This window comes from Ahaetulla prasina, chromosome 6, assembly GCF_028640845.1.
Source record: "Ahaetulla prasina isolate Xishuangbanna chromosome 6, ASM2864084v1, whole genome shotgun sequence".
In the NCBI taxonomy this organism is placed as follows: domain Eukaryota; kingdom Metazoa; phylum Chordata; class Lepidosauria; order Squamata; family Colubridae; genus Ahaetulla; species Ahaetulla prasina.
The window spans coordinates 25,660,218-25,671,234 of NC_080544.1; the positions used below are offsets into that span (position 1 = coordinate 25,660,218).

Sequence of the window (11,017 nt, forward strand, 5' to 3'; positions counted from 1 at the left end):
CACCCGGAAGGCCACAGGTAGCCAGTGCAGTCTGCGCAGGATAGGTGTAACACGGGAGCCATGAGGGGCTCCCTCTATCACCCGCGCAGCTGCATTCTCATTCTCATTCTCTGTTCTATTCTATTCTATTCTATTCTATTCTATTCTATTCTATTCTATTCTATTCTATTCTATTCTATTCTTGAAATGGCACACCTTCCAGAATTAAAATTGTATAACACGTTAACATATAGTCATTTAATTCTTACAAATATTTTAGTTCTGCCTAGTATTTTATGTGATTTTTATTATACCAGGGTTTTTGCAGACAGGGAGTTAGCTGCTAGAAATGTGTTTAAGATAAGTAACATACATTTTTAAATCAATAAAAAAAATGCATATTAAAAACAGGAAATCAGAACAAATAAGCAACTAGTATTCAGCAACAAACAGAACACCTAAATTAATACTGCTGGTAAGATCCTCACTTATCCTACTTCATGACAAGAATTATGTTGAGTTTATACATAGTCATCAGGATCTTTGAAACCACATTTCTTTGAACAAAACATAAAAACACTAAAATATCAAGGGTGAATTCCCATCACATCAGAAACTAATTATATTCTGGTTTAATGTTATGAGTAGACCTTAGAAACAGTTGTTTCAATACCATAGAAACGGTTAGCGCAGGGGTCAGCAACCTGCGGCTCTAGAGCCGCATGTGGCTCTTTCACCCCTCGGCTGTGGCTCCGTCACTCAAAATATGTGTCACAACTACCAATGTGCAAAACTCGCCGGCACGCGATTTATTGAGTTTTTCAAGCCCTAGTAGGCCAACCATGGATAAATCCAAGAAAAGAAAAGTTTCAGAAGAAAACAGAATGTTTAATTCAACTGCATATGCTAGTTTTGTGGCCGCTCAAAAAATAGCCAGGCACGGGAAGGGTTTTGTGGCTCCTAGTGTTTCCTTTTCTGTGGGAAACGGGTCCAAATGGCTCTTTGAGTGTTTAAGGTTGCAGACCCCTGGGTTAGAGGGACACAGAAGACACTTATCTGGGTGGCAAAAATCTGACTAGCCACTAGAAAGCAACAATGAGTCTTCTGTATCTCCATGCTACCATCTAGTGCAGTGATTGCTAACCTTTTTGCCATCACGTGCCAAGAGTGGGTGGAGGGGTGTCGTGCACGGGTGCCCACACCCATAATTTTATGTGGGACCAAAAGGTGGCAAATGGGCTGTTTTGGCCTCTGGGGGGTGGGGAAGGCCGTTTTCGCTCTCCCCAGACTCCTAGAAAGGCTCTGAAGCCTGGGGAGAGAGAAAAAATGGACCACCACCACCCCGAGAACCTCCAGAGGCAGGAAACAGCCTGTTTCCCTACTTCTGGTAGGCCCAGAAGGCCCAAAAATCAGCTGCCCAGTGTGCACATGCGTGCCAGAGCTGAGCTTGTGTGCCCACCTATATGGCTACACGTGCCACCTGTGGCACGCGTGCCATAGGTTCACCATCACCGATCTAGTGGTTGTCCGGATTTTTATAGGCTACATGCAGAATGTTTTAAATAAAGGGAAAAAAGAGAGTGCATCTAATGGGATAATTGCAGAGGGAATATTAGCTACATCCATTTCCAAAACCTCAGCGGCTGCCAGCTCTCTAAATGCACAAAGACCTGATGTAATATTGATGAATTTTAGAACTTTAATTCCACTTTGGCAAAGAACGTGAATCTCAAGAGTTTATAACAGCCCCATTCCAATACAGCTTTGCCGTAACATTAATGTCCTTGCAGAGCCATATTCAAAGACAGCAATTAAAACAATTTTAAAAATTCATTTTCCCCTATTAATTGGAGAACGATAATAATAGTCATGGGCTCTGGTTAACATTATAAACCAAAAGCCGAGCCAGTCTCTATGAAATGGCTTTATTTGGAGACAGATCGTTTAGTTTTGTCCATTTGGATTGGCTATGATTTTCCAGAGTTTTAAGAGAGAGTATTTCCCCCCACTTCGTAGCACCTGATCCACTTAAACTAAGTGGTATGTTTTGAATTTAGAGAGCCTGCTGTAGGCGAACCATTCATCGTTAATCCTTCCAACAGAGTTATGATACTATGGCAGGGATAGGGAAGGCTGCAGTTTTCTATATGCTTCTGAATTACAATTCCAACATACTTTTACACAACTAACAATACTCCCTGGCTAAAAGGAGTGAAACTATCATAAAATGCACTTGGCCCTCGTGACTTTTCCCAACAAGTCTATCGTACGATTAAAAACCAGATGGAACACAAGTTGTGCAGTTTGATTTGTCAATGGCAGGGATCTTCAACCTGGGCAACTTTAAGACTTGTGGACTTCAACTCCCAGAATTCCTCAGCCAGCTTCTGGGAGTTGAAGTCCACAAGTCTTAAAGTTGCCAAGGTTGAAGACCCCTGGTCTACAGCAACTCTCCTGCGGTGACTTGAAATAACTGACACTGTTTTGTATCCTTCCTGGGTTATTTTCTACTTATTGTGTCCACTGCACCACTGTAGGTATTACCATACTCCAAAGGGCTACTCAACAACATTTCCAGCAAGATATGCTAGTCCGTCCTTTGCTAAGCAACAAGCATATGCAGATCAGCTAAAGGTGGCACAATGTCATGAAAAAAAAAAAAGCTTGCCACTTTCTTATTCACAGTTTGATGCTTTAAGCTTGGGAAGGAAATAACCAGGGCATCTAACCGTTTCTGTGAAGATTTAGAACACCGTTTTAAAAGTCATTAGTTTTAGATTGGCGGCCACAAAATGCCACCTTGTCTGTAATGCTACTTAATGCCCATATGAGCTTGCTGGAAACAGTCATTAAGAGATCTGGAGCACCACTGTCGTAAGAATCCTCTATTTCTCCCTCCCTTTCGATATAGTCCTCAAGTTACAATGGCACGGAATTCCCATGATTAAAGTGATACAATCATAATGTATGACATCACATGACTGCATTCCCTAATGACAGTGATCCTGGCACTCCCTGTTGCTGCCGTAAACCAAATCACACTGGCCATTAGCCGAGGATCCACGCCAATCCAAGCCATTTTTGGCTTGGCCCCTCTGAGCCTTGAGACTCAGTTCATTTAAGGTAAGGGACTGCCTCCTCTTCAACTCCCCTCCATCCCCTATTCACTCCTATCTCTGACCTTTTGGGCCGTCCTGCATCTCCCCCTAAGGGCCACAACCTGGCTCAGAGGTTCCTCGCCTAACTGTGGTCCAAGAGCTTCTTGGCAAACTGCAGCTCTGGAGTTACAAGGAGCCTCTGATCCGCATTGCAATGTGAAGCTGCAGCCCTCCTGGGAAGCCCTGGCTACCCCAACACTGTAGTGCAGTGACTTAGATGCAGCCCCTCCACCAGAACAGCCTGCACTCCAAGGCCCATGCCTCCCTGCGCTCTGCCACCCCAGCTGATCTTTACCATTTTCCTGTCCCCTTTGCTGACCAAGCACACCTAGCCTGGCCCTTTGCTGAACAAATGGCCGTAACTCAAGAACTACTTGTATATGGATCAGAAGAGGACTTGAGGATTGAAGGGCCAGTGTCTCACAGGTTTAATGTTTGTCTTTCGATGACCCCATAATCCCTTGCTTTGGGGTGGAGTCGGGGCAACTGAATGGAGCTAAGTGTTTACTGGCCGGATGCCCTTCCTGTCGCCAATGCAGAGTTTGCAGCTGATATTTACTCATTGTGCCCATGGACAGAAATATCTGCTGCTACCTAGGATCAAGCTCACAGCCTCCTGATTGTGAGACGAGAGCTCCACCTCTAGGTCACTGCACCGCTCATAATGAGGGCTAATAATGTGAACTGGCAAGAAACACAGTTCCCTCCTTTTTGGAACATCACCTGTTGCTATTGCATGAAAGGGACAGCTGAGACTCGGTGACTGAGTAATGTCTCAATTGGTGCTATGTTAACATAACATAACATAACAACAGAGTTGGAAGGGACCTTGGAGGCCTTCTAGTCCAACCCCCTGCCTAGGCAGGAACCCTACACCATCTCAGTCAGATGGTTATCCAACATTTTCTTAAAAATTTCCAGTGTTGGAGCATTCACAACTTCTGCAGGCAAGTCGTTCCACTTATTAATTGTTCTAACTGTCAGGAAATTTCTCCTTAGTTCTAAGTTGCTTCTTTCTTTGATCAGTTTCCACCCATTGCTTCTTGTTCTACCCTCAGGTGCTATGTATTATAGGTGTCAGGGTGGCTCAGTGGCTAAGCTTGTAGATCAAAAGGTCGGCAGTTCAGCGGTTCGAATCCCTAGGGCCGCGTAACGGGGTGAGCTCCTGTTACTTGTCCCAGCTTCTGCCAACCTAGCAGTTCGAAAAGCACGTAAAAATGGCAAGTAGAAAAATAGGGACCACCTTTGGTGGGAAGGTCACAGTGTTCCGTGCGCCTTTGGCATTTAGTCATGCCGGCCACATGACCACGGAGACGTCTTCGGACAGCACTGGCTCTTCGGCTTTGAAACGGAGATGAGCACCGCCCCCTAGAGTCGGGAATGACTAGCACATATGTGCGAGGGGAACCTTTACTTTTTACTGTAGGTGAGACTATTCTTAAGTATGGTCTAGAACTTACAATTTTGAGCCCAAAATTTCAGTGGCTAAGTAAGCCATTTGTTAAGTGAGTTTCCCCACCACTTTACAACCTTTCTTGCCCTAGTGAATCACTGCTGTTGTTAAGGGCCTCTGGTGGCTCAGACTGCTAAGACAGTCTGTTATTAACAGCAGCTGCTTGCAATTACTGCAGGTTCAAATCCCAATAGGCCCGAGGTTGACTCAGCCTTCCATCCTTTATAAGGTAGGTAAAATGAGGACCCAGTGTCGTGTCCCACTCCTCCGCTGACGGCCGGGTCAGGGAAATCCGAATCAGGCTTGCCTCTGCAGCTCTGCCCAAAGTCCTAGCAAAGTCCTCAGAGAAGGCAGGAGACCAGTGAGTGACTTCAGCAAGATAAGTTCGACTTTTGCCTGACTCAGAGACTGCCAGAAAGCAGATCCTTTATATAGGCCATGGGGTGTGGCTCCATGACTCAGCACTCATTAAGGCCTGCCCCTCCCTTCCCTCTGTTGCCTCCGCCTATCCAATCTTCTGATGCGAGGGTCACACCAATCAGCTGTTGGTAATAAACCCTCCTCAGGCTCACATGCTGTGGAGGAGGGGGAGGGGTCTAGCTGCTCCGTTTGCCTGGGCATGGAGTCAGGGCTGGGGCCGGGAGGTGCTCCTTCTTCTGCAGTTTGTCTGGGCATGGAGCCAGGACTGGGACCGGGAGGCATACATTCCTCAGTGTTTGGGAGCAGGTAAGAAGGCCCCGGCTGCTCTGAGGGCGGGCAAGACACAACACCCAGATTGTTGGGGGCAATAAGTTGACTTCGTATATAATATACAAATGGATGAAGACTATTGCTTAACACAGTGTAAGCCGCCCTGAGTCTTCGGAGAAGGGCGGGATATAAATGCAAATTTAAAAAAAAGTTAGTTACAGGGTTGTTAAGTGAACTTGGCATTGACTTTTGCTTGTCGGAAGGTCACAAAAGATGACCCCATGACCCTGCAACCATCATAAAGGAGTCAATTGCCAAACATCTGAATTTTGACCACGTGACCATGGGGATGCTGCAACGGTTGTAAGTGTGAAAAATGGTCATAAGTCACTTTTTTCAGGGTAGTTGTAGCTTTGAATACCGTATATACTCGAATATAAGCCGATCCGAGTATAAGCCGAGGTCCCCAATTTTACCCCAAAAAACTGGGGTAAACTGGGGACTCGAGTATAAGCCGAGGGTGGGAAATGAGGCAGCTACCAGTCGGGAAACCCTCCTCCCTCAGCGGAGAAGGCTGACGGCTCCCCCGCCCCGCCCTCTCACTGCACCGCAGGGCTTCAGCTAATGCAAAGCCCGCCAAGTTTGCGCCATCCGGTATAATGTGAAAAAGAAGAAAAAACTCGAGTATAAGCATTATACTCGAGTATAAGCGAGGCGTTTTCAGCACAAAAGCGTGCTGAAAACTCAAACATCTGAGTATACGAATAGTCATGAAATGAACTGTTGTTAAGTCGAGGTCTACCTGTGCTGCAATGGGAAATAGCAAGAAAACATGTTCGTGAAATTCAGCCATTGCCACAAACACGTCTCCTGAAAATAGTGCGCCGTCTGTTGATTTGGAAATGGGCAGGCTTCAAGTTCTGATATTCATCTGCACAACCTTAAACCTGTCCAAGCACTATGATCATTACTACAGGCAGTTCTGGTTATGCCAGATTCTACAGGCTTTTTTTTTTTTTTTTTTTAAACATCAATAATTGAAAATAGCATCCAAACAAAAAGTTTAAATTAACAGGCTGCTTCTGAGGATGACTGAGATGCACAATGCAGGAGTTTTCATGTCCTTAGAAAGTGAATTTAAAAAAAAACAAACCCAGTTCTAAAACATCTTGCAATAATGTATTATGCAAGGGATTAATCAGATTGCTTTAAATCTCTCTGTGCGACATGTTACTTCCAAAGGTTTTAACACTGGTTTTGGTTTGTTCAGAACATATAATTATACTTTTACATAATAAAAATGTCTTATTAAAGCCTTCACGATGCTTCGTAGCTGTTTTGCCAACCGAGCAGTTTTCAATTAGGTAAAAATCAATATAAAACTGCACATGTTTTAAAAATGTGCTCGAAAACAGTAATAATAATTGTAGTAGTTAAGGTTGACTCAGCCTTCCATCCTTCCGAGGTCGGTAAAATGAGGACCCAGACTGTGGGGGGTGGGCAATATGCTGACTCTGTAAACTGCTTAGAATGGGCTGTAAAAGCACACTGAAGTGGCATACAAGTCTAAGTCCTATTGTTGTAATAGCTTCGGTAGCAGGAATCTAAGGCAGAATAGCAGCCTATGACATTCAAAGCACATCAGTTAAAATTCATTTCAACGAGCTATTATCCTTTTAGAGGCTACAGCTCTTCCGAATTTCTAAAATAAAATATTTTCTTCCAAAGAATCAGCACCAAAAACCTGAACATACCACAAAGAGAATATAGCAATTCATGGTGCTTTCCTAGTTTATTTACACTGCAAACAATCCAAGTAAAATTTGTAAATACACACAATTCTGCATGTAGATGAGCCTTCTCTCATAATTACAAGTGGGAAGATGGCAGGAGTATTTTGCTTGATGGATTTTCACCAAATCACTCCCCTCTGGGTAAGTATTTGAAGAGAATAAATAAGGTACGAGAGGAAGGGGAAAAAGTGTAATCAAAGTGGAAGTGATCATGTATTTCAAAGTAACTGACTGGAAAACATATAATCAATCTGATCCCTAACTCGTTCGGTAAATACATAAAATAAATTGTTGGATGTAGCAGCCTTCAGATTTTTTTTTAAAGAGTTGTAATAGCCAAATCTAACTGCTGTTGCAAATACCAGTGGACCAAAAAACATCAATATATAAGCAATGGTGGGATTCAAATAATTTAACAACCGGTTCTCTGTCCTAATGATTTCTTCCAACAACCAGTTCACCAAACTGCTCAGAAAGTTAACAACCAGTTCTCCCAAAGTGGTGCGAACTGCTGAATCCCATCACTGTATATAAGCCCATGTGATTAGAGGTTAAAGTGGGATCTAGGTTTTAGTCCACCCTTAACCACAGAAGCTCATTGACCGATGTGGGCCTCGCTGCCCAGACACCTATCTCACAGGGCACCAACTTCAGCTCTTCATCTAAAGGCAGAATATAAATCTAACAAAAAAAGAATAACTATTCAGAGCATAGCCCTTTTTCTGGAGGGAGGCACTCATCACTGTCTTTCCTGAGATGTTTGAGAAGTTGAAAGGCAGAATTTATACAATGCATTTAAATATTTTCTGGTATAGTGGTATTCTGTATCTATATATTCTATATGGTTTTTATTATAGCTGTTCATCAGAGATATGTAAGTCTGCATTTATCACTGTTACGACAGAAAGCTTTATTTAAAGAACTAAGAATTTGCAGCAAGAGCTCTTCAGTTGAAGGATGAGGGCTCAAATATAACTGTGGTCCAAGAAGCCAGTGGAAAGTGAATAATCAAGCAGGAAAGCCAAAGAAGATGGGAAAGGGAGAAGATAAGGCAGAAATAGGGTCGCCAGACACTAATTAGTGTTACCTTCAGAAGTTATGAATGCTCCATTATTGGAGGCTTTTTAAGAAGAATGAATGACTAAATAGCCATTTGTCTGAAATGGTACAGGGTCTCCTGCTTGAGCAGGGGGTTGGACTAGAAGACCTCCAAGGTCCCTTCCAACTCTACTATTCTGTTATTCAGACAATCTACATGGAGGACTGAGGCAATGAGGTAAAGGATTGATTGGAAGGAAACGGCACCTTAGAACAACTATTAAAATTTTGGAATAAAATATTGGATTTATTTGAAAACTACCTATCTACACAAATCTAGGCTGCTTACAAACAGAGAGTAGAAATATTCCAGCATCTTTCAAATTATCTCTGGGAAGTGCACAAGCGATAGTTCCCTACAACGACTGTACGTATGTACATACTCAAAAGGTAAAATATATTGTCTGGGATACAATATATATGTTGCTGGTTCCAATACTTCCCCAGTGGAATGAGAAGGCCACTCAAGTGTGGGAGGGAAGTGATTAAAAGTGATTAAACTAAGCAGGGTTAGGCAACTGAGCACAATTTTTAGACCTCCTGTCCCCATTAACACATCTAATGTGTGTGTAGGGGGGGGGGCAGCATCCAGCCCATCTTGGCTAACGCTGAAATTTTTGTAGAGTTGGGAGAAGTCTGTGTGGACAGAAGACTAGGAAAACAGTTGTAGGCTACACAAGACTATTCCAAAAAATACCTTGGGAAAAGCGAACAGCAAATGGTTCTCATACCATTACCATGAACATTACACTGATGTGTCCACCAGAGATCAAACCCAACTGGAGAGAGTCTTGCCTTGACTTCTGCCCACCCAACTGGAGAGGGTCTTCCCTTGACTTCTGCCCACCCAACTGGAGAGGGTCTTCCCTTGACTTCTGCCCATCCAACTGGAGAGAGTCTTCCCTTGACTACTGCCCACCCAACTGGAGAGGATCTTCCTCTGACTTCTGCCCACCCAATTGGAGGGGGTCTTTCCTTGATTTCTTCTGCCCGCTCTAATGGAGCAGCTCTTCCTTTGACTTCTGCCCACCCAACTTCTGATTTCTGCCCTTCTGATCTTCCTCTAACTTCTGCCCACCCAACTGAAGAAGGTCTTCCTCCGACTTCTGCCCACTCAAATGGAGAGGATAGAATAGAATAGAATAGAATTTTATTGGCCAAGTGTGATTGGACACACAAGGAATTTGTCTTGGTGCATATGCTCTCAGTGTACATAAAAGAAAAGATACGTTCATCAAGGTACAACATTTACAACACAATTGATGATCAATATATCAATATAAATCATAAGGATTGCCAGCAACAAGTTATAGTCATACAGTCATAAGTGGAAAGAGATTGGTGATGGGAACTATGGAGAGGATCTTCCTCTGACTTCTGCCCATCCAATTGGAGAAGGTCTTCCTTTGACTTCTATCCACCCAACTGGAGGGGGTCTTCCCTTGACTTCTGCCCACTCAGCTGAAAAAGTCTTCCTCTGACTTCTGCCCACTCAAATGCTCTTCCTCTGATTTCTGCCCACCCGACTGCCCCGGCCGATGCCCAGCAGGCCCAGATCATCTGAAAGGCTCCCAGGAACCAGGACCGAGGCTAGAGGCGTGGGGAAGGAGGGAGGGGGGTGTTTACAATCCCCCAGCGGATCTAGGGAAGGGGCTGGCAAAGGTGGGTCACGGATCCCCCAGCAGAGGCGGCCAGAGAATGCCTAAACCGCGCCTGTCCCAAACCGAAGGAGAGAAGCTCCACGGACAGGCAGCGGGGAATTCCAATTGGGGGGCATCCATGTCCCTCAGGTGCGGGGTTGCCCCCTTCACCCTCAGCGCAATGCTCGCTGGGAGTTGTAGTCTCTCCGTTCAACTTAGGGAATGACAACAACCGACGCGCTCTCTTCGTGCACAACATAAACCCGGCTCACTGAGTCCAGGGTTTCCCCTCATCCCCCGCGCCGGCTATGAAATTTTCCCTCCACTTCACAAGGCGCGTTTGCCTTTCACGGCGAGTTAGGGGGACTTCAAGTCCCAGGGTGCCTCGCGCCACCCTCGCTTCTGCTCACGCGCAGTACGGGTGAGAGGTCAGGCCGGCTACCCCAGGCCTCAGTCGTCTAGGCCTCCCCCCCCCCGCCCCCTTCCCCGTGTCCCGCTCACCGCCGACCCGCTGAGACGGGTACAGCCGCTGGGCCTTCTCCAAAAAACGGCGGGCCTTCTCCGTTTGGTTGGCCTTGATGGCGGCTACCGCGATAACAATACAACGCTCCGCTTCGTCCCTGTTGGATTCCATGGTGGCGGTAGCGGTGCAAGGCGCCGGCGCACGATGATACGGTCATAGCGTCCCCTGCTGGAAACTCCCCAATTGTCAGGCGGCAAACGTGGCCGTATTGTTTGGAATAGCCGCGCCGCAGGATGTCATAATCTCGCCAATAGCCTGGCAGTGCAAAATATAATAATATCTGCGGCTGAGAAAAGGGATGGATTTGGATACCTGCCTCTCGCTTTGAAGTGGCAGAAAAACTGCTCTGCTCACCAGGCGAGAAAGAAAGAAACTGGAAGGATTTAAACGTAGGAAATTTATACTTTTCCAAATTGCATTAAGAGATGCATGCAATCTAGGAACGCATTAGACCAGAGCAGGGGACTCCAACCTTAGTAACTTTAAGGTTTGTGGACTTCAACTCCCAAAGTCCCTCAGCCAGCAAAGCAAAGCTGGCTGAGGAACTCTGGGAGTTGAAGTCCACAAGCCTTAAATTTACTAAGGTTAGAGACCCCTGGACCAGAGATCTTCAAACTTGGGAGCTTTAAGACTTGTGGACTTCAACTCCCAAAATTCTTCAGCCAGCTATGCTGGCTGGAGAA

At 45.2% G+C, this 11,017-nt stretch overlaps 1 protein-coding gene across 3 annotated transcripts in view; it reads right to left on the reverse strand.

Annotated features, from left to right (window-relative positions):
• DNAJB12 (DnaJ heat shock protein family (Hsp40) member B12) overlaps positions 1 to 10,775 on the reverse strand; it is a 38,085-nt gene extending 27,310 nt beyond the window's left edge. Inside the window, exon 1 of one of the 3 annotated variants that reach the window (XR_009155722.1) lies at positions 10,313 to 10,767. Coding sequence is in view for 2 of the 3 variants with exons in the window: in XM_058188268.1 (XP_058044251.1) it covers positions 10,313 to 10,445 (133 nt within the window). In the remaining variant the exon portion in view is untranslated. Of the gene's footprint in view, positions 1 to 10,312 lie in introns of all 3 variants that reach the window. The other 2 variants (XM_058188268.1, XM_058188269.1) reach the window with 2 other exon arrangements.
• Positions 10,776 to 11,017: the final 242 nt, after the last annotated feature.